The sequence below is a fragment of the Porites lutea genome, chromosome 6, assembly GCF_958299795.1.
Source record: "Porites lutea chromosome 6, jaPorLute2.1, whole genome shotgun sequence".
In the NCBI taxonomy this organism is placed as follows: domain Eukaryota; kingdom Metazoa; phylum Cnidaria; class Anthozoa; order Scleractinia; family Poritidae; genus Porites; species Porites lutea.
The window spans coordinates 4745228-4771978 of NC_133206.1; the positions used below are offsets into that span (position 1 = coordinate 4745228).

Below are 26751 nucleotides of genomic sequence, written 5' to 3' on the forward strand. Positions count from 1 at the left end.
AGAAACTTGGGACTGTGTGAAAAAATCCTTCCAAGTAACTGTTACGGAGGACTCTGCTCCTAATGACAATAATTGGATCGGCTTTGGTTTCATCTTTTCGTCCCCACTCCCCCTAGCAATTTTGTGGCCAAAAATCGATTCATTTTCACCCATTTTGCTGAAAATTCAACTTTGTTTGATTGTGAGGGGAGGAGTCGCTAGTTTTACTAATATCACTGGAAAGGTTCCAACACTTGTGACCTTCATTGGATCTTTTTCAGTGTATAGGCAAATTTTGGCTCTCACGATATAGCTCCACTCCAATCAGTCGATTGGCGAAAACCTGATCAAATGCAGGCTTGAACTTTTTGTCACTATCTTGAAATAAAAGATGATAAGTGACAAAGTTTGACCTGTTTTATTACCGTTTACGCCACGGAAAATTAAGGGAAAACTCCTTGCTGGATGAATATTTTTAAAGAGGAAATAAAACTTTTTAAAATGGCAACGGTTTTCTCCAACTGAATTTCTTGGCGTATTCCTCTTTTTTATCTTCTTTGTGTTACAAAGGTGTATTCCCAGTGTGATGTTGGTCAGTCTCTTAGCATCTCCAAGGAAAAAAAATTGGATGGACAAATTTTTATGTGCTAAATTTTCTCATTTCAGAGCTTCACTTGGAGGACATGTACCAGTCATTAGCTACTTTCTTGACCAGGTAAAAAATATCCCGAAAAATACTATAGTGAGCTCTTTGATTTCTGCATTGATAACAGCCACCAATGATTCTTCTGTTAGGGAGCACAACTGTACCCTACGACAAACACCTGCACCCCCTCCCCTCTGATGTGTGCAGTCAAGCGGAGCCAGCATGACGCGGTCAAATTTTTCCTGGCCCGCGGTTTTCCGATGAATCTTACGGATATGAACTGGCGGACAATTCTTCATGTAGCTGTGGCATGTGCTGACATTGAAACTGTGGACTTGATTCTGGCGGTATGGAAACTATAATGTTTATGGATATATATTAAAGTGTGTGCCTAACATAAAAACATTTTCTATTTTTGAGAAACGTGAGACTGTAAAACAAAAAAGTTAAATTCATAAACAAGAAAATGGAAAAAGATGGATTTATAGAAGGATTTTTCAATAGCTAGCTTCAAATAAAAGCCTCTCTTTCGGCTTCCACTGAATATAGATCATACAGGTGTCTTTTTTATCCTCGGAGAACTTGGGACAGTCAGTATTGATGGCAAGATTTTCATTATATTTTCTTGACATCCTCTGCACAAAAACGACGGGAAATTTCCTTATGCCTTGTTTTTAGAGAGGACATGAGTACTTAACGAAATTTTACGACAAAAATTCGCCCCTTAAGATCCCTTCCCTTAGAATGGAGCTTGGCGGATAGCCTTTTGTTGAACTGAATTAAATGGCAGCTGTCAACTATCACGAGGGACAAAAGTGTTGAGACACTTTCATAAAATGGCCCTTTTTTCGTGCATGGTGGACAGGGGCGTACCTGCCTTTAAGCAAATAAGCACGGGCTCACAAGTGATTCGGATGGTATGATATATATTTTTTGGAAAAGAGATGTACTGGCAAGGAGCCGTGTATTTTCCTTTGGTCGATCACATAGTACAAAAACTAAATGATAGGCCTCTGTGACAAGAGAATCGTTTCATAGGACAATATATTGTTCCAGCAAAGCTGAATTCTTTTAACAGCGGAGTACAAGATAAGCTTTATGAAACCTACAAAACCGATCTTTCAGAGAAGAGAGACTTTGACAATGAAATTTTAAGGTGGCAAACGAAGTGGTCTCATTAATCTGATAAAAAACCAGTGACACCCACGAAGACACTCCAGCACGCTAATCCGGACCTTTATCCCAACGCGGTCGCAATTATTACCATTCTCCTGACAATGCCAGTGTCAACTGCTACCCCGGAACGATCTTTTAGCACGATGCGCAGAGTGAAGACGTACTTACATTCCACGATGGAAACAGAGTGACTCGCAGCACATACCCTGATTTATGCTTACAGAGACATACCCATTGATGTAGAAGCCGTGATTCGTGAATTTTGCGCCAAAAAGAACAGACGTCTAGCTTTCGAATTTCTTTGAGTTCCACCAAGATTTCAGATATGTTTGCAACTAATGTGTCGCTAGTCAGGTCATTACGTTGTTGCTGTTGTTGAGCACAGCCACAACTGGCCGCATTTTATTAAATATTCCATTATTTCTTGTTCAATATGGAATCCTGGCATTTGCCAATTAATTAAGCGTCCAGATTGCACCAGACTACATCTCAGAGTACTTGAATTTTCAGAATTTTCCGGGAGGGCATGTCCCCGGACCCACCTAGCATGTCGCACCTTGGGCTCTCCTTATGGGTGCTAACGCGCCCATATTGTATCTCCCCTCAATATGCTCCACCAAGGCTTACAACAAAAAATGCCTAGGAACGCCCCTGGTGGATGTATCTATCCCCTCCCCCTGCGTATTCCCACCCCTTCCTCGCAACAATCTATTTTGTACTTTAAGCAACGTTGATTCGTGAGTGGGAGATTTACAGCGTTAAAACAGAATGAATTGATCAATGAATGATTGATAAAAGCGGGTTTTAGATACGTGTGTCCCTGATTGTATTGTTCGTTTGGTTTCAGAGCGGAGGAGATAAGCTTTTGGAGAACAAAGACCAGTATGGTAAAACAGTTGTCCATTACGCTGCTGCCAGATGTAATGTAGATGTACGTATATTAGTGAGCTTAGGCAAAGACGTTGAAAATTAAGCGACGCACGTCAACTGCCCTCATCAAAGTTTTGAGCAAATCGTCTCTATAAGGGTCACGAGACCTAGCAATACAAAACTGGTACCGTCAAGTCAGGGGCGAAGCCAGCCCATCGACCCGGGGGGGGGGGGGGGGGGGGTACTCCCATACATTACCTATACGGGTATAACGGGGTCGTGATTTTGAAGCTCCTGATTTAGAACGGGGTATCCATTTCAGAGGCGTTTTCTAGAACGGGGTAAAAAAAAATTGTGGATCACGGCTTTATCTTCTGCTTAAAATTGTTGCTGATTATGAAGAAGCATTTATTTGATGTGTAAGTCGAACAAAAAACAGGGCTATTTCAATTTACAAACTTTCTAGAACGGAATATAAAAAATTGGCCCATTTCTAGAACGGGGTATCAGTTTTAGGGCGAATTCTAGAACGGGGTATAAAAAAATTGGCCCATTTCTAGCACGGGGTATCAATTTTAGGGGAATTTGTTTTTAGAACAGGGTGCCAATTTGGAGTCCTGGGCGGCACATACCCCCCCAAAAAATACCCAAGTGCCCCCCCCGGGCCCATCAACCTGTAGGCCTGAGCCTACAAATTTTTGATTTGATCACTCTTCCCTCTTGTAAAAAATTATGCGTCGTTGGGGTGAGCTAAAAAAGTCCACCATAACAAAGGCAAGATCTAAGAATGCCAGCGTGTTATAGCTACAGACTTGGTCCTGATAAAGAGCAAAGATGATAGAGTAAAAGAACTAACCATGAAAGCATGCAAGAAAATGAACTCAGTTATCTCCTCATCATAGCAACCAAGTCCACTAGCAAATACTTTATTGACTTATGGAAAAGCCTTCAGCGTCTCAGCTGCTTCGATTACGGCCTGCCGCCTCAGTACACTCATTCTTAAATTGTAGGTTGAAACTCTTGTCTAATGGTTAACTTGAACCTCTCTTATATATGGAAAATATTTAGCCGTTATTAAGTGGCTAAATAAGAACCTCCTTCATATAAACATGGAAAATATGTAGCCGTTATTCAATGGCTAAATTAAGTTGCATATATATGGAAAATATTTAGCCAGTAATTAAAGGCTAAGTTGCACCTCCTCCATATATAGTTCGTAGATATTTAGCCGTTATTTAATGGCTGAATTGAACCTCTCATATAACGAATATATTTAGCCATTATTTAATGGCTAAAGTAGATTGTATATATATGGAAAATATTTAGCCGTTATGTAAAGGCTAAATTAAGCTGTATCTATACGGAAAATATTTAGCCGTTATTTAATGGCTAAATAAGTTGTATCGATAACGAAAATATGTAGCCTTTAATTAATGGCTAAATTCTCGGATTGTAGAATGTACAAAGTGACTTTATGGGGAAATTTTTCTTACAAATGCAGAGTAAATTTATTGCAAATTTTGCATTTATATATACACCCACCACTGCACCACAGTGACACACATGTTTAGATAAATTAATTTTGTTATATCAAAACCATTTTTCTCTGCCATAGACGCTGTTTGAAGATGGTGGAGCTGTATTTATCATGAATTCAAATATAAATTTGAGGAAATTAGCTTAATTAGAAGTATACATAAAAATAATTCTTAAGAAAAACTGGTGGATTGGGGAGGGGGTAGGTAAACTCCAGTTTTAATTAAGCAGTTTGTAAAGTCATCTTGAAGCCTGAATTTCACGCTTTACAACTAAACTTACAAGAACGAAAACGTAAAATTCCTGTTCGTAAATTTGAAGTATCTAAAAGAAGCAGTGAAGCTGAAAGAAAATGTAGGTGATTGTGTTGGTGATGTTGATGATACTACTAATGATTTTGATTGCAAAGTCGAAAGACAATGCGTTTTTTTATGGGCGCATTTAGGGCCACCGCCTCCTCTCTCCCCAGTCCCTGCGTGTCTGTTTTCGAATTAGTCTCACGGTACGTCTCTGCACATGTAAAGAAGACGAAGACAACTTCGAGGATGAGATTTTCTCAATAAGTTTTGCCCGCGCTTGAACCAGCTTCATTTTGGCGGGAAAACGTGGTGCCGTTGTTATCATCAGTCTACTTGGGGTTTTCGCAAAAATGTCGTAGGTAGAAACAAGTTATCAAACGTTCCCTCGTCCTCGAATCTAAAGGTCTCTATCTACTATCTTGGAGCTTGGAAGCGTGTAGCGCGAGCGCCTGAAAAATGCAAAAAAGTTACCGAAGGCGTTTGAATTTAGACTGTTCACAGTCCCCTATTTTTTCGTCAGACCGGCAGGATCGAACGCTTATCGGTACGAGCGGCCATCTTGGCGTAACGCAAAGCGCTCGATCTGGACGACTATCTTACGGGAAAACAGGAGACTGTGAACAGGCTATTTTGAATGTGAGTTAAGAAGTAAGAAGTTAAGGTAAAAACGATTGTGCATGAATGCAGAGTTTGGATGATAAGTATGTGTCATCAAATGGTGACGAGTGAAATTAGGGAATAATTTCACGCGCGTTTTGTCCTTATAATTTCCCGAGCCTTTAGGCGAGGGAAATTATTAGGATTTGGACAAAACGCAAGTGAAATTATGCCCTAATTTCACGAGTATACCATTTGATTACCTATTAATATCATGGGTGACGAATTACGTTAGCAATCTTGGATTTTTGACATGTTTATCCTGGATCGTATCGATCGAGAACTCCTGCACTCTCTCGAACGTTTAGAGCTTAAATTTGGCTTAAGTTCCGGAGTTTTTCGACAAAATACCTGTTACAATCCTTCTTGATGTGCTCTTTCGTGTGTTCAGGTTTTCTGAAGCGTCCTTTTGTGCCCTGACATCTTCATTCATGACATTTTAAAACTTCGTCGCCATTTTGAAACTGAGACGTACGGAAGGTTGCGATGGCAATTTTGTAATTTCACATGTGAAATTACAAATTAACGCTGAAATTTCGCGCCAAAATTAAGGAGTAATTCGTCACCCATGATATTAAGGGACTAATTTGAACACAGCGACAAACTTTTGCAACTTTATTATCCCACTCGCGATATTGTTCATTACATTTGCGGCTAATTAGAGTTTTCTCTGTCTTAAATTTGTCATTAAAAATGACATCCATTTATATCTTCCCTTCACCGTGCAGTTTGATTGTTTCTCAAGTCAGCCGTCTTTAAACCAGACCTGTTTTCCTTCATTCTATTCATACCTATGCGTAAGGAAAAAAAATATGAAGTTAGCTAGTTAAGATCAGAAGACCATTACGGATTCTTATAAAGTATTTTAAATAGAGTGTTAAAATTACAAATATAATTTATGCTTTTGGGTATTAATTGTAGCCGAAGACTGGTCGTTGGTCGTATTTACGAGGTTTTGAGAAAGGAAATGATTGAACTTTTGTTGGGACTAGTCAGTGAAAAAAAACTATAATTTACAGCATCTTGAATTGTTTCGTTATGACCAGGGGGGGGGGGGGGGGGCACGACTCCAATTGCGCCTATTACTTGTCTCGTGTCCCTATGATCCACCGATTTATGACATCACATCCGGTTGCAGAGTTGCTGCTCTGTTTTCGCGCGAAGCACAAAGACGGACGCCCGATGATATTTGGTTTCCTCGTATTAACTTGCGAGTGCAGTGGAATTCTGGGAGAAGCAAAATGGCGGATACAATGTTGTCAGTTGTACGTTGCGTTCTCGTTTGAAGATCTCCTTTTAAATGGAGATTTCTGATATTATAATGGAAACGTTTACACTTGGTACTGCCATCGGTTTAAACATGACGCATAATGCTTCCTTTCGTGCTGAGAGCGTAAACGCTGTTCCGCGTGGAACAGAGCGAGGTCTGTTGAAGCTAAGCTTAGTTGTTTCTGCTGGTGCATAAATGCACTCATGAAATCAACCTGACTGAAAAGTTTCCAAAGAGACCATGGGAAGAGAGTACGGTTCACTAGCGAAGCAAGTATTTGGAAGTATTGTAGTGTTTTGTTTGACTGAGACAGAAAAGGAGGAATATGTACGGCGAGAATTACCAACTTTATGTTTTGAATTCAGTTGGAAAAACCGCTGTGAAGAGATAATTTATTGTTATTCAGTTATTTTGCTTTCGCTGATAAAAATATGAAAAGCCAATATAGAAATCATTTATTCTTTAGTCTTAACTTCTTTAAGCCGTAAACAACCTGTTGATTTATTAAGCGTAAACTTATTTGTCAAGTCATAATTGTATTTAGTCTTGAAAGTGTAATCAACCTGTAAGAAGCCGTTATCCACCTGTGTAGCTTTTGAAAGTAATTAATGTTTCAAAGCAAGCTTAGCTTTCCACCAATAGTCTTTTAGAAATGATTGTTGAGCTCTGTAATTTGAGTCGTTGAGTTGTGATGTAATCTGTATCGCTTCGCTAGCTTAGGCTTAAATACGAGTGCTTTGTAGGAGCTTCTTCGGTTACATCCAGGTCCATCTAGTCTTGGTTACATTTTGGTTGGTTATGTTCCTGACTCTACCCGCAGTATAGTCTTGGATTAAACTTCTACATTGGACCCAAGTTCTGTTGTGATCATTGTCTCAAGGGTATTCAGCAGGCGTAAGAGATCCCGTGCCTTCCCGCAGCCAGCGAGTGTCCCCAGGAAAAGGCCTTTCCCAGAGAGTTTTAGAGTTTTTCCCCGTCCGTCAGTTTTCCCTTTTGTGAAGGCAAAACCTGTTTTCACACTGGTGTTAAGTGAAAAGCGTGTTTTCACACGGCCCTCTTTGCCAAACATGTGAGGACAAACATTGGCAGAGCAACTGCAACTGCTGTCATTTCCATAATGTGCGATATCGATAAGTGATTTTAAATGTTTTAAATTAATTACTTAAATGTTTGTTGTCAAATTATAAGAAAAAAAAAAACACTTCAATACAAAGTTTTTGGTACAAACCAGCTTATAGCATTTTACAGAGATGTATTGAAATACTGTACTTTTAGGGTTTTATTTTTTGGAAAAAAAAAATACAGGAACCATTGATTTTTTGTCCCTTATATTGTAAAATAATGCTTTTAAAGGCTAAGAGAAACTTACCCTTTTGGTTGCTTCTAACTCAGATTTTGTCTCTGGTAATGTAATACTAAAACAGCACTCTTGATATTAGCCTGTGCCACAGATGTAACTAAACTCTAGGTTAAGTCCGTCTGCAAAACAGTAACAAAATCCTAGTTCTGGGCCCGCTGTCTGTGTATCAGGATTTGAGTATGTGCCAGGACTGGACTGTTAAAAATGCCATTGTCCATTTGCCAATCATGTTGTAGGGAAACTCAAAATGCCAGTAATTTGTTTAGTACATTGGGTCCCAGAACAAGGATATCAGCGCTGCTTCACAAGTGTTACTAACCAGGGTTAGAATACATCTGCAACACAAGCTATCTTGATATTTAATGTTCAAAAAATATGAGGTAGCTGAAATTGTTGAACATTTGGAAGACTAATGTAGATGTCTTCAAGACTGAATTAACTTATGCTATGACATTGTGTCCCTAGAGAGGTGGTGTTATCAGTAGATTTCAATTTTGTATATGTTCTAGTTGATTTTTATTTCAGTTAATTTTTATTTTTCGATTGTTTCTGGGTATGGTTATGTATGCTAATTAATTTAAAACAAAGGAAAACCAAAAATTAACTGAAATAAAAATTAACTGCAACACATACACTAACATGTAATTCACCTAAATGTCACCTTTTTCTCCTTCAGTCACCTAAAGTCGCCTTAAATCACCTTAAGTTGCACAACATTTTGACTAAATTTTCCTAAAGTCGCCTTAAATTGTCTTAAGTCGCCTCAAATTATGGCGACTTAAGGTCCCAGAGTAGGCCTTAAAAAGCTTAAGAGCTCAAAGTGTTGGTGAGGCCAGTGCATATTACTGATGCGTACAATTTTCAGGATGGCAGCCAGGCCTACAACTAGTTGAAAAACTAGCTATGCCCCTGCAAGTCATATTAAAAGGGAAAAGGCCGCACTTACGGTTGACGTGCATCGCTCAAAAACGCCTTTGCTGAAACCCCATATTAAGGTGGCTGAACACAGTTTTGGCAGTTTGTGAGTATATGTCATTTGCCAAATGATGGCAAGAGAAGGATTGCAGCTCACAAGCTGAAACTTGACAAGTGAAAAATATACTGATGAAAGATTTTGATTGACAGGTAAAATGAGACTTTTTCGTAGTTTCCATGGCAACATGAACGATTGAATACAAGCTTAAAATTTCACTTTTGCTCAGTTTACAGAAAAATCACTCATTACATTTTCCTATAAACTTGCACACAGCGTACTATAATTAATCATTACCATTTGAAACTTATTTGACCAAATTTTAACAAAGGGGTTCTTAGATAATCAATAATATAATTGTACTGTAATTATTAAACATGTCATAAAAATCGTCTGTTCAACATCCATTTTAAAATTCTCATTATTTAAAATACGATAAAAGTAAAAATTCTGCCAAATATCACAAAATTTTAATGAGTACATTTTGAGAAATTGTCTTCTGTGTACCATTGCTTTTTCGCCGCCATGTTTGTTAGTGTAAGTTAAAACACTCGCCGTCACGCGAGTTACCGCTGACTGCCCGCGAAACTGTGTGCAGCCACCTTAGTCTCTCTTACTTAACTTGGATAATTACATTGCACGTTTTAGCGATTTCCGATGACATACAACTTGGCACTTGGCCACCAATCAAACTGTTTTGTCATCAATTATTTAGTTACCCAACAAATGCCCATTCAGCCATTCAAAACTGTTATGACATCATCGATCCACAAATAATGGGCACGTGTCAAAACTGCCATACCAACGATGACTGTCAAAAATAGACACAAATCTTAACATACAACGTAAAACACGCTATCTCAATGAATTTTTTTCTCGTCCAAATGAAATCTCACAGCTTTGTTTTTCATGACTCTGTCATCTTGTTGGCTTTGGAAATTAATGAGATTCTTTCGCAAAAAAGGTTAAAATGTTCCCCGTATATACTACAGTAACTAATATTAACACCGTAGGAACAGGGGATTGCATCCTACAAGAGTCTTGTTTCCCATGATTTATGCCCTGAGATCTAAAACGGGTTCTTATGGGGATCAAGTTGGTTTCTTGCTGCTTCAATCGCGGTGTTCTCCTTGAAAAGATGTTTCCTTAAGTCATCATAATGTTTTTTTGTCTCCAATGAAGCCAACACTTCAATGATTTTTTTTGAGTCTGAGCATTTATGATTTCCATTGAAACAACCAACAGGTGATATGACCTTGTTCTAGATGTGTTTACGACTTATTGTGCCCCAAAGCACTACGCTTCTGGAAATACAACATAGGGAACAAGAATCATAAGACGGGAAAATCTTAGATCTGCCTAATATCATGTCGTTTTACTAATTTTACAGATCATAAACCGTCTCATACTCGTTGGAGCAGATGTCAGAGCAAAGGACAACGATGAAAGAATTCCACTTCATTTGGCTGCAGAGTTTGTAACAATTCAATTTTTTAATAAACTATTGTTATTAAAAAACGAGGTAACTCTTTACACATGTAACTTTTTTTTATCAGGAGCGGAGTCGTTTGTGTGGTGAGAGCTCTCGTCAGCGTATGCCCAGAATCTGTTAATGACATCGACTATGGTTCCCGTACGCCGTTACATTATGCCGCTAGGAAGAGTCGTGTAGCGGTGGCCATACACTTACTAGAGAGTGGTGCAGCAGCCGATTACAGGTATAAATTTACAACGGAAACTTGTGGGTACTTATTATTTAAACGAGGAAGCCGGAAAGATCCATTGCAAATAGGAATGGTTGTCCCATTCTGCAGGAAAAACCTCAAAAAGGATGGGCTGTTGGGTAGCAATTTTGATTTTTACCTTCAGTTGTCAAGCAAGATTTTATGTCTCGGAACCACTTCCATTAAAGTAGCTAAAGTGCTTGGTTACCAATGCAAACTTTCCATGTTGCATCTTTGCAAGTACAATGGAACTTCGCATGTTGTCTAGAACAACTCCAGTTACCTTAGGAGTCCCGCTATAGGTCATTTTGAGTTTAAGACTGGGCCCAACTGCACCGTGGAATTATCTTAGGAGTCTGATTTTCCCCCAGTTTTCTGCACAACTTAGTAATAACCAATTAAAAAAAAAACGTAATAGCGCTACCAAAACATTCCCATAGCACAGTCAGTCATTGAGCCAGTCTCGTGCTCAGCTTTAAAATGGCCATAATTTATCCCATTTTCCTTGGTTTCCTTTTCTTTTTAGTCGCCTGGCTAATTTGCACTCGTTTATCCCAAATGGTTGTTTTGGTTGTTGAAAACAAGACGCGGGGACCGGGATAGCGAAGGCGCAACGTATCATCCATTTTTATGATAGTTACTAGAGGTATCCTGTTATTGATGACCGACATTTGTTTTCTTTTGTAGAGATGACGATCGTTACACACCGCTTTGTCATGCCGCGTTGGTTGGGTGCCCTGCTACAGTTGAAACCCTTCTTCACTATGGAGCGGATATCAACTGCCTGGAAAAAAATCGAGTGAGTAGGAACCTGTGTACTTAATATGCGCATAGAATATGCAGGATATGCTAGATATCAAACATTTTGCAATTCACGGTCTACGCTTTCTACAAAAGCTTTCACGATAGCGAGTTAAATCCAGGTGTCATTATATAGGGCCATAATTTAAGGTCGATTGAGAGGCAGCAAAAAATAAAGAGATCCCACAAAAGGGATTGTAATTTGGACGGAAAGATGGCCACGCCCGTGTTGATGAGTCCAAATTAGGGAGATGGCTTCCCGGTCTGCTTTAACTAACCATCAACCGGTTAGCTCAGATGGTCGGGTACCTTATCAGAGCGGAAGGTCAGGCCTCGATTGGCGACCGAATCGAATTTCGAGTGAATCATTGTGTCATATGTGTCTACTGCTATTGGGCAGATCTGTGCCCTGTAAGACTGGGTATATAAAAAAATGTTTGCCTGTCTCAGGTACAGTATTCACAAAGCTCTCAAATACCTCTGTTGTGATTGGCCTTCCAAAACAAACCTCAGCTATTGTTTTCAGGGACAGGGACATTTTTGCTCATTCGTCTATTGTTTCGTCACGGAACCCTCTCAGGTACTGGCCTTATTGCGGTGCTGGGTAGTAGCTTCTCGCAGCTCACAGACTGATCCTTCAGGGATCCTTAGAGCGACAAAGAGAGAACCGCCAATGCAGGCTAGCATTATACCTTAAATTGTTTGTATTTTTCTTATCTCCTTTATTATAACGTGATCATTGCAGAAGCCTCCAGCAATATTGGCGTCCTGTTTTGGAAATTTGAGCGCCCTCAGAAAGCTTATTCAGTGCGGAGCAGATGTAGCCCTCGTATCATCAACTGGGTACAATTGTTTGGATGCAGCTATCAAATCTGGGAATACAGACGTATGCATGGAGTTAGTGAAAAACAAAAAGTATGAATCTTAAACATGTGTCTATAGTCCCGTAAAACGGAACCATAAGTACAAAATTTTCGTCTTTAAAGAGCACAACCAACATGAAATTTAGTTTTAGAACCTATTTGATGAATGATCTGTTCTTTTTAGTTTCACCAACCGGATGAAAAGATAGAGAACTATTTTATACTGGCATAGGAGGAAGTTCCACAAAAAATATTGCTCAAAACTAACATTTTCCAAGAACTCTAAAGCAAAAGGTTTCAGGAAAGTTAATAAAACTGTAAAAGACAGCTCTTTAGTACTGATAAATGAACTGAGTTAGTTTCAATGGACGCTCATAATTTGTTTTTGCCCAGAGGGGATAAAAGCTTACTTGACGGAATAATCAAGTCTTTACTCAAAAAGTCTGTGTCAAAAAGCAAAACGTTAAGCCTGTCGTTTAGATACTTAAATTTATCCCAGACAGGATCTTTGATGATTTTAAAGAGTCTTTTTGATTGTTCGTAGATGGCGGGAAATGCTAAGCAACATAAAGTTCGAGGGAGTGACTCCTATGCGAAGACTCATTGAAAAATTCCCAGAAGTGGCTAAGGTTAGAAAAAATTAATTCTTCTGAACCTATTGTTTCTTTGGGGCTTATCTCGTTCATTGTGTTTGACGGTGGAAAAGAGAAAATCCAAGAAATCATATTAGAAGAACTTTAGTTATCTGTAGGGAGAAAGGCATGAGTAGAATTATAATTATTTCTCAAATCATGTGCTATTTGGCTGCATCCAATCAGAAAAATGATCAGAATAATTCGGCACTACTTGGGAACCTACACCATTCAGGGATTTACGATTCTATCGAACCAAAATAAGGGAGACATTTGAAATTTTTGTTTTTTACAAATGATTCACTGTAACTATCGTTAGTGATTTAAGAAATATGATTTAAAAATAAACGCCGCATCAGAAACTCTAAAAAATTTCAGAGATAAACGCCGCGGCGTTTAATCGAGTAAATACAGTAATAAATTTAGAAAAAAAGGCTGTTTTTACTCAACTTTGCAAAGTTTTTCTTTTTCTTGGTAATAATTATCGCATTTATGAACACCTGTTATTGTTTTTAACTGAGATGAAACCTTCGTATATTTGAAGTAAATGGTCGGGATTTCATTTTCTTTTCAGGTTGTCCTGGACAAATGCATTGAACGCTCACCACATCTGGACACTGATCCAAATTACACGGTACGCTTTTATACCTAACAAGAAAGCTTACATAAATTTTAAAGCGACTGTACAGGGCAATAAAAACGTAACCTTTCGTTTTTAATGCTACTCCAATTTACATTTTTTTTTGTTGTCTTCAGATCACCTACGATTTCTCTTTAATTTTTCCTAAAGAAGGAGAGAATATCGATATAAACCAAGAGAGATACTGTGGCGCAAAGGTAGGAACTTGATAAAGGCTGGTTTTCACTAGTGACGGAGTCGGAGTCGTGAGGCTGGGTCGTAAAGAGTGCTTATGACTCATTAAAAATAAAAAATCGGACTCGTAAGCGGGGTAATAAGAGCAACAGAATCAGAGTCGGAAGAATCAGAACGTTTCCATTTTCTTCACTTCTGACTCTGCTTATGACACCGTCGTGTACGATCTAGTGAAAACCACATTGCCGGAGTCGGAAGCAGAAGTGGAAGAATAAACCAGTCACAATGCTTATTCCCAAGCTTTGTGATTGGTTTACGGTTCTTCCGCTTCTGCTTGCGACTTCGAGAACTTAGTTTTCACTTGATTGAAAGTGACGGAGTTGTTGTTTTCAATGATCGTAAAGTTCTACGCTTCTGATTACGACTTCGACTCCGACTGACAATCTGCCTTATCTCAATAACTTGAGGTTTATGTAATGACTCACCTACACTATGGAAAACGAATATTTTTTCTATTGTTTGTAAAGCATTCCTATCCGGTGCGAGGTCAGCTTTCATTCTTTCACAAGATAACAAATCCAGTCAGAGATTTAAAAAAGCAATTCCACCTTTGAGATATATTTGCAAAATTGCTTTTTCGAGGCCTATTTCATCAGATTCGTGTGGGGTAACCTTTTTTCTAGAGAGACGAAAAGAGTACCTGATCTTAGGTTACGTGTGCACGGAAGGCGAATCCGGATCGGAGAAAAAACAATATCCCCTTTCAAGCAAAAATGGATGCAAAGGAGCCTCAGTCGCCCATACACATCACAGGGGAGACTGAAGCATGGCGTGTCGTCACGCAATTCCAAGCGCTCTACCCTAAAATGAGAATCATACTAAGGAGACTTGATAAAAAATCCTTGCCAGGGATTTTAGTAGCTTCACAGCTTATGCCAAATTGATGTGTGAAACCAATACAAAGACCGTATACAATAGATCTGCTCAAATTGTGATTAGAAAAAGACCATGAAATGACTCATTGATGAGGATTGCTATTGGCCAGTCGAAATATACATTGCGGCTCAGTGCAGTCGTTTTTGTTGTTTGATCGGTTCGTGCAGTCGTCTATTTGACATTTATATGTTTAGCTTTTTAGCTACATGCCACCAAATTGTCGGTGAAGAGTATTTTGTTTATTCATTAATTTATCCATTCGTTCATGTTTGTAGACCATGTTAGACTGGTGCCGTGAGGATCTGCTTTTTCATCCGCTGACCAGAGAGATGGTTCGAATGAAGTGGTACGTACAAGTATGTAGGGCTCCCACTTTAAAAAGACTTTTCCTCAGTGTTGCTCAATTTTTACTTTGCCTTTGAGAGAAAAAATATTACTGGTCGCAAAAAGACTTCATAAATGTGAAAATCTCTCTTACCACCAAGACCATAATGTACCTTCTTCCGCCCCCCTTCCCCTCACCCCCCCGCCCAAAAAAATTGTAAGCTATTGTACATAACCATTATTTCCAATTTCTACTGGGTATTACAGTCGTTGCAGGAGAAATCGAAGACAATGGTTATGCCAATTTTTTAGGGGTAAACAAGGTGCATTATGGTCTCGGTGAGAAGAGTGAAGTATAAATGAAATAACAGTATAAACAATAACCATTATGTATCTCGTGCTTTTCTCAAGAATTGCACCTTCACGTTTTTTAAATCGGAAAAAGAGATTAGACAAATAAGGCTATATCCAATCTATACCGGGATAACTTTTCGTGCCGACACCAAAGCTTTTCAAGTAACTTGTTGCGCTTGGATAATGTCACAAATAAAAAATATATATTTAAAATAATATAAATAAATAATAGCTAAATATTTCATACAGTTTAACTTATTAGGAAGTAATAAATGGTACATTTTTGTTTAGGCGTCATATTGGTCTGACAGTGTTTTTCTTTGGTGCTCTGTTGTATGGTATTTTCTTGGGATTGTTTTCCCACTATCTATACTGTGTTCACAGTAAAACAAACAGCTCCTTTGCTAACCAGCACACACAGAGCTATGATCCACAAAAGGTACGTAATGCACACATATTTCGTTGGACACCTTATGACGTTTACACAACGTAGTATTCTTCATTGCTTCCACACTATCTGTTCCAGGTTCTCAGATAGCAGGGATGACGCGAAAATGAAAGGCACGCGAAAATATGAGTGCGTGATCTGGGAAAAGGGGGCTGTGGTAGGAAAAAGAAAGGGAGCTACAATAGACCTTATTCTCGATATCCACCATCTTTGCACGCGCTTTAGGATTGGTGGGATAAAAGCAATGTCACGTGGTATTTCAGGGGCAAACAAAAGAGAAAATTTGCCAATGCGAGAAATCGCACTCGACTTTATTTATTCTCTCAAAACGAAACGACGATTTGATGGCCATGCAAAATGTAAGTTTGAGTTTCGAAAAAATTAACGTCATTATTGTTTGCTGTGAGGACATCTTCGGTGGCTGCTACATCCAAAAAAGAAAAAATGATCACTTCCACCCATAATTTGCTATTATCGTCTTTAATAGAAAAAGTTGTTCATTTTCTGTTGTCAAGAATAAACAAACTCGACCGCGATTTCTTGTATTGGAAAAATTTATCACCTGTTTCCCCCCTGAGAAACCACGTGACATCGCTTTTATCCCATTAGTCCTTAAGCGCGTGCAAAGATGGCGGGGATCGTGAGTAAGGTCTATTGCAGGTCCCTTCATTTTTCCTTCCACAGCCTACAGGTCTATTCGCTACATTTTTGTCGGAAATTTCGTAAGAGCCTCTCATTATTCAAGGTATTGTCTCCAAGTTTCGTTTTCAAGTGAATAGCAGTAATTAACAATGCATTTGAAATATGCAGAAATGTGAAGCTATTGCAGCCTTTTTTAGGGAAATTACTCGACATTAGATTCTCATACAAACACTGTAATTTCTCACGCGCTTGCCTTCTTGTCATGATGGCTTCCAAAAGCGTGACAAGGTCTATGGAAGCGTTTCGAAGCAAAAAAAGGGCGAAAAGCTGTTTGCCTACGTACAGACGATGCATTGCGTTTTTCAGAACATTCTTTTTCTCCGAAAGTTGTGTTTTTAGGGCAGCACTGGGAATAAATTATTAGTTGTTAAGGCACAAGTACCTGAAAATGCATTACGTTGCTCTTTTAGAGTTGCAGAGAAGAATTGTTGTACCCTGAAGAAATTGTTATTGCACTCTTTTGTTTGGCAAATCTTGTGTTTGAAGTCTGGCAGTTGTACTATGAGGTTAGTATTAAACAAAATTACCAATTTACATTAAACCTGATTTTCTCGAAAAATGGTGAATAAAATTCATAGACAGCTGGACAATTAAATTTTCAAAAACTTATCCATTAATTACTCTGCCGTTCGAGTTGCTTGCAGCTACTGGGCCAAATGGTAAAAATATGCCATTTTTGAGACGAGAGCCCCATTCCCATGTGAAGAAGGTCTTACCCTTATTATGACAAAGCTAGGAAGTATGCTTGTCGTTATACATTTGCCATCAGTACTGGTTCAGTCCTTACGGATCATACCCGCGAACTTCCGCTCTGCCAAACATCGTCCTATACGATATCGGTTGACATAAGACATTGTAACTGGAGGAAACTTGTCCTTTTTAAAAGACATGGCCTTTTTTCTGCTAGAGACACCAAAATCGTTTTAAGATGACTTTAGCGTCTTGTATGAAAACGGTAAATGATACAGACGCATTCATAACGTCTGACGACTTTCACGTCGTCTGTTTAACGTGCGTCGTTCAGACTCACTTAACAGACGACTTAAACGCCTCAGACAGTAAATGCTAAAGTATATAAAAATGGGAGGCCGTAAATTGGGACGCATTTATGCCGTGCAGAAGCAACAGGGAGGAGTCAGTGTTTTGTCTTTTTTGTTCAGAAAACTCTGTTTTTATCACTATCCCGGGTTTTTTTACCACACGACTTAAACGGCTCTCGCATTAAAAAGGCCAATTTGAAATTTTTCATTTCTTGTTGTTGTTGTTGTTGTTGTTGTTGTTGCTATTTTCAGCGCTGGATGTACCTAGACATGATCAATTTCTTTGAAGTGTCTACCTATACAATGACGCTCATCACCATTCTCCCTCCGACCGGAGGAATTGAAAACACAACCCAGTGGGTTACAGGTGTTATTGCGTTGCTTCTGGCCTATGTGGCTTTTCTTGCCCAGCTACAGCTGTAAGTCTCATATCTTGACGCACTTTAGGTTTTCCACTTTTCCACTTTTGCGTAATGATTAAGCAAAACAAGAATTTTGCACGTGCGTCACGCTTTTTTGTACATTTCTCCATTTCTTTGCCGTCACTGCACGACTACGACTTGAAAATGCCTAATTTTACGTTTTATAGCGGACATAACACACCGAAGGACGAATTTTTCTTTCTCTTTCTAAACTTAAGTGATTCCCCAAGAAATCAGCTCCAGGGTTTGACATTTTCGGCGAATTGGAATAAACGCGACAAAGTTTGAAAAAACGCGAATTCATTTTAAAAGTGACGCTTTCGCTGCTGCACCTTTCTAAATCTACATAAACCCATAATTGTCGCCAAACGCGGAAAATATAAATCTGAGGGTCTGAAGATATGCTGAAATAGTTGGTAGCAGCAGTTAAAATTAGTACTGTTTGTTTGTTTCCTCAGACTCTTTCGTTCAGGGATCTACGTTACAATGCTTATTGAAGTCTTAACATCTGTGTTTAAGGTATGCAAAGCAAAATCGTACTCATCTATATAATGAAAAATAGAATAATGAATTTACAGACTCATTAACAAATTACCCGAACGAAAAGTAAAAGGAAACACAATCCTAAATCTGTTTTAATTATCCGTTATCCGGAGACACCTCAAATTGGTTTAAATCTATTCGGTACTCCTTGATGTCTGAATATGGAGTAAAACACTCACTGACTCACATTGGGAAATTTCGTTCTCCAGGTGATAATGGTCTTCTCAGTACTTTTTCTTGCCTACGGACTGATTTTCTTCATTCTCTTGGGAGACGAGGTGAGTGCAATGTGAGGGCGTATCTCTCTATTACTCCTTTAAAACCCAGTATCCACATACAAATTCTCCAGACCAAACGTCATGCAATTAGTAACCTACCAGGCGAAAGGCGATCTAAGAAATGACTGACAAAGCGACACAAACCGCCCCCCCTCCCCCCTTGGAAGGCCTTATTCCTAAGCGATAAAATCATTGGCAAGAAGAAGATTGAATTTCGATCCTGAACATCCCTACTGAGAGTAATATTTGTCATAATTTTTATACCCCTTTGCAAAACGACGACCATCCGCTCCTCCATCCGAGCGTCACTTTCATACAGAACCCCCGGGTCTAGACTCCCTTACTCTGAACCGTATCCATTTGTACCTTAGCTAATCACTATTCTTTTGTTTGTAGCTGTCGTACCAGAACCCGTACATGTCGGTCTTAAAGGTGTTTGACATGATGGCTGGAGGAATCGAGTTTAATCATTACTTTGTCGAGAAAGAGATTCCCATGCCAGACCTCGCTCGCTTTATCTGCTTCACTTTCATCATTGTAATGTCAATCTCGCTCATGAATCTTCTGGTGAGCTCATACTAAATCAGGTTCAGGGTAAAATACCATCCTTTTTTTTTTTTACGTTAAACTGGATGTTTTACTTGCAGGAGTTTAGTCCACGTTCACCTAAAAATATACTCAGTCCTCGTTACACATCAACGCTCAACGAGATCTTTTGGTCAGAGTTCAAAAATCCTTGGAATCTCAGAATAGGGCGACTGAGGGGTTTTGTATGACCAGGAGAGGGATCTTAAGACAAACAGGTTGCAGGTTATGGTGAAATGATATTCCTGCAACAGATACAACTGTCAGAACTGTGCCAAAGGTATTACGCCGGTGACGTCAGGGACAATATCTTCACGTGATACTAACACGTGTTTATCTTTTTCATGGTTAGTCTAACTCTAGCTCAGTCAGCAGCATAGTCTCTTAAAGACAATGGTTCTCAGTCTCCTAAGTTCGTTGCAGACCATTTTTTCTACAGTAAATCTTCTTTCCAAGCTGTCTGTCGAACTATAATGTTCCGTTCCTTAGTAAATAATAAGAATATTTTGCAGTTAATAGTCTGCGCTGGTTTTGCAAGAGGTTTAACTATATGAAGATCTTTTGCATACTAAAGTAAGCAGTGTTGGGAAAAGTTTACCCGCTGTAATTACTCAAACTTATTGGCTACCCTTTACTGTAGATTGGTTTAGCCGTTGGAGACATTGAAGCAGTTCAGAAGACGGCAGAACTTAAGCGCCTCAAAACGCAGGTGAAAATCAGGCCTGAGTTTAGTTTATTCACCTCAAATTAACAACAACATGCTCAAATCAAGAGCCGTCCCATGACGATTTATATACCTAAACTTCTCATTACGTACAAAGGAGTGTGAGCTCTTTCTCTGTTGCGACGTAGATACATCTTTCATATAGAGATCTATCCGTGAGCAGTACAAATGTACACTTTTTTTATATTAAGGTAGACGATTTTTCTTGACTCAGAGTAAAGTTTTTTAAGAGTCCGGCCCGGGGGGGTACTCCCGCGAATTTTGGATAGGGGTGTGCCTCGACGGTTCGTGAACCCTAACCCTATTTAAGGACTAAGAAAGCGAAAACTGATACCCTTTTTAAGGCCGAAAGCCGAAAAATGACACCCTATTCAAGGAAAAAACAAAATTATTAATAGCATGAAAAAGAAAACTTTATTTCTTCTCTGTAACATTGGATGTATAGGATCAAGCATAAAATACTAGAATAAGCCTAGTTAAAAAAAAAATGTTCGTTTAGGCGTGCGTTTTCACACTCCAGTATTAGATAATACAATTAAGCTACCCTATCTAAGGACCACACCAGGGACACAGAAACAAAAGGGTCAAAAAAGATACCTTATTTAAGGACCGAGAACCTCAAAAACCATACCCTATTCCGCGGCACGTGCCTATATAGCCCATATATGGGAGTGCATCCCCCCCCGGGGCGTCCGGTTACTATGAATGGACCTTCCTTTAAATAGTCTGTTCTTTTTGAAGATAAGATTCATTGTTTTTTGTATCATTTCAGAGGTTCGTTTTAGTAATTATAAGCTCATTTCTGCAAACGGAGAGAAGCTGTCTTTCCACTGAAAAATCGGCTACAACTTTTTTGTGGTGGCTTAAAACATATGAATGAACTTTCCAATAAATATAAGTTGTAAAAAACTTCCACAGTAGGCACAAGAAAAGAAGAGCCTATTCCATTCATGCTGAAAAGCGTGGCATACTGGCCTTGGGTCCTTGAATATTAAAGAGCGATTTTAACGACTACATACATACTCTCAGTCTCCTCAAACAAACTTTTCTAAGATATCTTTCCTTTATCTAGCCCCATTATATGTCAATGTATTGTACGTTCTAAACTGTTGAACTAAATTTTTTTTTTTTTTCAACAGATAGAATCAATATATCAGTTCGAACAAAAGTTGCCCAAGCGATTCCTGAGAAAACTTTACGTGCCTCGCTTAGTTATTCGGCCGAACTCAGGTTCCAATACTTTCTTAAAGAAATTAACGGTAAGAGCTTCTCAATAACAGGGACCGCGGGGACCATTTTAAAGTGGTAGGGCTAAAAAATCTGGCCAGTACAAAGAAATATTGAGGTCAATGTTTCGCCATTTATCTTGCATTTGCGCGCCATTTTATTTACAACCTCAACAAATATAACATAAAAATCCTCACCTGTTATACTATCTAATGTAGCCAATATGTTAAATAAACCTTCCGAAGATTGCTACTTTTTGAAGTTTCTCTTGCTGTTCTCATCACGGGAAACAAACTCCTGTGCGACGTCAGCTATAGAAAGACACGTTTGTTCTTCGCTTGTGACCATTCAACACTACTAGGTTGCTAAACCTTTCGTCACCCATCCTGGATTGAAACCACGTTTTCAGACGCCGTGCAGATGAGATTGCTCGCCAGCAGGTAGCGGGATTTACAGCAAGCAGCTTAGTTTGGACTTCCTGAATTAGCCGTTTTCTTTTCTGGTTCTGGAAACGTTCACACCGCTAACAGGATTTCGTCAAAACATGATATCTTCTCCTCCTTTAACAAAACTTCCAAAATACTTAGCTGCCCAGGTAGCGCCCCTGTATCAACATCTTCGCTCTATGATGCTTCAAGAAACTTGAACTCTGCCTTACAGTCGTCACCATAGCAGTTTTAACCAAGAGGGTCTCCATCTGGGCGTAGGAGCTGAAGCTTTCCTGATTAAAGCGCTGATCGATAGCACTGACGATAAGATCAATAGCCTCATAAAAGACCTTAAATTGATCTTAGGCAGTTTGGGAGTAGCCTGGTGCACCAGCACCAACCTCCAGTCTGGCTGGAGTGCATCGCTTTCTTGGAAACGTTGGTTAGACAAGCAGGCCTTCACTCTTTCGGGCAACATTAGCATAGAAATGGTCAAAGCTCTGATCGGTGCGTATTTTTGTGAGCGTCTCCTTTGTTAGATTTGCAGGCGCTGTCCACTGACAGCAGCCACCTCCTTAGTACCCTGAAGATCTTTAGATAGATCATAGGTGTGGGAATAAAGCCGCTCTCCAAGATGCGAACCAAAGAAAAAGTCAAATCACATATCGCCGAAGTGCGTGCAAGGAGTTGTAATCGTTCCAGACACATAGGCAAACATCCCACTTTTCCATAAGAGCTGCATAGTTCTCAAGAATTCGTCAAAAATAACTGGCTCTAATCGTCCACCTTTTTATGGTAAAGTCCATTAATTTTACGGGAGTTTTTTCCATGTCAGCTGGAGTCCTATTATAAATAAATCCCAGCAATAAAAGTGGTCCTCCGCGGTCCCTGAATTAAGAGACCATTAAATGTTTAAAAACCTAGCAGCGGGACTGTTTTATCAGGTTTTTAAAAAAATATAAAAGGGACGGTCAAGTGCTTTGCACTTTAGTAATATTACAGGAACTGTGGGTTTGAAAGGCGAAAAGATTTTTCTTTAATGTCTTTCCATTCTTCGGCGATAATCGCCGGGATAGCCTTCGTAGGTGGCTGGACCAGAGTTGGCTATTGCTTCTTGGCGGGTCAGAAATCTCAATTTAAGTCTTGCAATTGTTCTCGCGGCTTACAGTTTAAGGAAAAACAACGAAAGCACCCGTGAAATGAAGCTGAAATACGCCACAAATCTCGTCAGCTACGCAAGCTATCTTTAGTGTTTTGATTATTTTTCCTCAAAACCTTTAAAAAAATTGAGACTCATCTGGGAATCGATGCCTGACCTTTGAAAAGACCTAACCAGACTTTCTGTCCAACTGAATTTATCAAAACAACTGCGGAGCTGGGGAATTGTAAATTCTTTATATGAAAGTGGACCAAAACAAACCTATAGAATTTCAGTAAAAGGAATGTACGTCAGTTCTCGTTGACCGACCACAAACGCTCTGTTTTAAGGCTGATACTGTCATTGATCTGTAATTTTTACTGACTCGACTATAAGTATGACCCTAGAACAATGGACCTCTACGCATGTGTTTCAAAAGAAACTAATTGGGAGCTATAACATGAATTAAATTTGTGTTTTAGTGGTATTTAGGCATGGTAGATTATGCACCATGGCGGCTGACAGAATCCAGTCAGTCTGACAATGAAGACAAGATGACTGTCCTCCAGGAACAACTGAAAGATCATAAAGACTGGTAAACATAAAGTTTGAAATTGTAATACAATTGTAATTGTTTAGGCGATAGATTTCAGCCAGAGTCCGTCCTCAGTACTGCATGCGCTCTGCCATGACAACTCCTTCGCCTTGCTACCACACATATTTTGTTGCTGTTGATGTTTTTCCCTTCCAGTTGTGACGCTTGTGCTTTTTTAATCATCGTAATAGCACTTTAAGAATCGCAGAAATGCAGAATAATAACAGCTGACGCAACTTAAACTTATTAAAGTTTTACTAGACAACTTCAGAATAGACCTTGCCACGAAGCCATTTTGACGAGTAGGCAAGGAAATCTTGGGAAAGTTACCAAGCTTCATCCAAATCTCTTAAAATTTTGATCACGCGCTCCATTCTACTAGCAATTCTCAACGTCTTCTCTGACTTCATCGCACTCGGAAATTTTAGCTGTGTGGTAAAAAGTATCCCGTCCTTAATTCATCAAATAAGTCAATTTGGGCGCACTAGCACGATAGCACGTGGAACCTACTATGCGTGCAAACAAGAGCCATAATGGGACAGCTGTCCCATTATGGCTCTTGGTACAAAACAAAACAAAGTTAGCAAAGTGTTAATGACATATGAAATAAATCATATATGAACTGCGGAAATGAAATGAAAAAATGATCGTCGCAGTGAACGCAATTTATGCAATTGCGTAAAGAAGCCTGAAAAAAATTCAGGATTCAACGGGGTTTGAACCCGTGACCTCGCGATACCGGTGCGATGCTCTACCAACTGAGCTATGAAGCCACTGACGTTGGGAGCAGGTCAATTGACCTGCTCCCAACGTCAGCATTTTCAAAGTTAGCAAAGTTAGTCAGTGGACGAGTGGGCGAGGCATCCAATCAATGACACGGCGCTTACTCTGACCTGTTACCATGCCTCCCGGGCAAATCCCCGGGGATTTGCATTTTTTTTCTTTCTTGGTGGTCTATTCCCCACCCCCAGGCACGTAGAAGGAGACAATTCCCCACACCCGAGCTCCTGATCGACCTCACATACGTTTTTTTGGAGTACATCTTTTTTAGAGCAATAGTAATTAATTTCCGTACCTTAGCAAAACGAGACGTTTTCAGAACTTTTATAAACGTTTTCTAGAGTTAATTGAGAGAAGGTCTTGTATCCGTTTTCATTCAAGTACGCACCTTACGCACATTCGTTTGAAATTTTGAAACATACTCCGCTTCAAATAGAAACTTTAATTTTGAGGGGTTATTCCTCTCCAACCACTCTCCGATAAATTCCTGCGTTTTCCCTTTAAAATACGTAGTCTTGAGTTCCGCAGCTTCGTGCAAACCGCCCGAGAAATAACACGTACTTCGCAATCAAAGAGAAGTTATTTTTGATTTCCCCCTTTCCCTACCCCCGGGAAACCCCCGAGACAGGACCGCTTCAAACAATTCCCCACCCCGGGGCTCGAAAAGCTGGACTTGCCCCGGGGATTGCTAGGGGAGGATGGCAACAGGTCAAATTGAACCATGCATAATTAACAATTATTCTTTGAAATCGAGGTTAATAGTGGCAAAATATTTACCGAGCCACGAAGTGGCGAGGTAAATATTCCTAAAGCCACTATTCACCGAGATTGAAAAGAATAATTGTTTTAGTATATACACACGAAGTGATCTCAATAAAATCAGAGAGGAAACCATTCAATAGTACGATTTGATTGACAGATCAGGTCAGCTAGACACGCGACAGTTTAAAAATAGATCTTTGTAGAATTTTCAAACATGGCAATTCACAAGCTTATCACTTCGCAAACAACAGCGTAATGATTTAAATGGAACCGCTAAAAGTTTGAATTGTTTCCTTACCTAAGAGGAAAAGAAGAGCTTTCATGTTTTCTGTTGACTTGCCAAGTTTATAGCCAAAAAGGTTTGTTGTGTCGTTCTTCGCATGAAGTGCTGACAAAAATGGCGATTCGGTTCCTCGAGGTAAGACGTCGTCTTCACGTAGCATTCTTTCTCGTGTTTACTTGAAACGTAGAATTTCTGCAAACATTTGCTTTCAGATTTGTTTGTCATAGAGAAACTTCGTTTTTGGGCCAAATTTTTCTTGTTAGGAAACGCTGAGTTCACGAAACGGCCTCTTCTAGGCGAATAAACGGGAGTTGTAAACAATCCATCGACCACAAAATTCAACAACAGTAAATGGAAAAACGCCGTTTTGAATCCTTCGAAGTCTTTTCTTGCCTGAAAAAAAGTCAACCCCAGGATTTTGTCGACTTTTAAAAGATCTTTCTCTAAGAAAATGGGAAAAAATCCGCGCTCACACATTATCCACTCGCTAGGAGGTGAATATTGTTGAATAGCCCGAGATAGCGAACCAATCAGATTGCTTAAATCACCAAGATCACTGAGTGTGTATATACTAATGCTTGATGTCGAGACCGCTTGGACAAGAAGAAGCCTCACCTTTTCCTCAATCCGTCGAGCGACGCCTCACACGCGCCGACTTAGGGTTGACGCCCTTATTTTACAAAACTTTCACAATTCTCTCAGCTTCCTCTCAGCTTCAAAGTTTTTTCCGAGGGTTGATGAAACAGGCCTGCAGGGGGATGGGTGAAAATAACCTAACAGACACTTGATAGAGTACAAATGGTAAAAACAATGCAAATGAATGCTGATGCACTTTTCCTTGCTTATTTTCTAAGTTTTTTTTTTTTATGTTGATCTTTTGCTTTTCAGCATCACATCGTTAAGGACGGAACTGTATTCCCAAAGGGCGATACTCGAAAGTATCTCTAGTCAGTTAGGAGCCAGGACGAATGATGGAAGAAATCTGCTGGACGAATGTTAGATCACAGAATCCTTAAAGACCAGTTTCGTTTCCAAAGATCATTAGCAGGAGTTATTTACTAGAAAGAGCGCCGCATCTTCCCAGCAACAATACGTAGCCTGGGACCAGGCTCCAGAGTGGAGGAAAAAGACAAAAAACGGCCTGAAACAGTAAAAATATATATATATATATATATAAATATATATTGGCGAGCGAGGCAAGCCGAGCAGTGGACTGGGGAGGGGAAAGGGCCCCAGACTACCGCCCGGCTCGCTTCGCTCGCCAATTTTTTTTGGCATCTTTTTTCCCCAATGCGGAGCCTGGTCCCAGGCCAAACAATACGGCACATTTTCAATTTTAACTTAGTTAATCCTAAAATAATAAAAAGGCTGATATTGTTAGATGGCTGCTGATAATATTTATTTGGATCTGGAAAGAGATATAGAGCTTAAAACTAACTTTCGTTACATCACATCCTACCACCTATACGGCTGCTATCGATCACATTTTGAACAAGATAAAGAAAAACAAATAAATGTTTCGTAGTAAAAACAAATCGCATCTCTGTACTTTCACTTGACCGCAGCTCTTTTGTTTTGGGCT

The 26751-nt window shown here is 39.4% G+C and overlaps 1 protein-coding gene across 1 annotated transcript in view; it reads left to right on the top strand.

The window, feature by feature from the left end:
• The window catches only part of LOC140941067 (transient receptor potential cation channel subfamily A member 1-like), a 39259-nt gene extending 12941 nt beyond the window's left edge, over positions 1 to 26318 (top strand). Inside the window, exons 9-29 of the mRNA XM_073390025.1 lie at positions 646 to 694; positions 775 to 972; positions 2649 to 2732; positions 10157 to 10239; positions 10323 to 10484; positions 11178 to 11289; positions 12037 to 12206; positions 12699 to 12783; positions 13361 to 13420; positions 13543 to 13623; positions 14812 to 14882; positions 15506 to 15653; positions 16775 to 16870; positions 17657 to 17823; positions 18285 to 18345; positions 18579 to 18647; positions 19044 to 19214; positions 19873 to 19941; positions 21096 to 21215; positions 23232 to 23344; positions 26058 to 26318. Of these exons, the coding sequence (XP_073246126.1) occupies positions 646 to 694; positions 775 to 972; positions 2649 to 2732; positions 10157 to 10239; positions 10323 to 10484; positions 11178 to 11289; positions 12037 to 12206; positions 12699 to 12783; positions 13361 to 13420; positions 13543 to 13623; positions 14812 to 14882; positions 15506 to 15653; positions 16775 to 16870; positions 17657 to 17823; positions 18285 to 18345; positions 18579 to 18647; positions 19044 to 19214; positions 19873 to 19941; positions 21096 to 21215; positions 23232 to 23344; positions 26058 to 26169 (2281 nt within the window). The 3' untranslated portion in view covers positions 26170 to 26318. The remainder of the gene's footprint in view (positions 1 to 645; positions 695 to 774; positions 973 to 2648; positions 2733 to 10156; positions 10240 to 10322; positions 10485 to 11177; positions 11290 to 12036; positions 12207 to 12698; positions 12784 to 13360; positions 13421 to 13542; positions 13624 to 14811; positions 14883 to 15505; positions 15654 to 16774; positions 16871 to 17656; positions 17824 to 18284; positions 18346 to 18578; positions 18648 to 19043; positions 19215 to 19872; positions 19942 to 21095; positions 21216 to 23231; positions 23345 to 26057) is intronic.
• Positions 26319 to 26751: the final 433 nt, after the last annotated feature.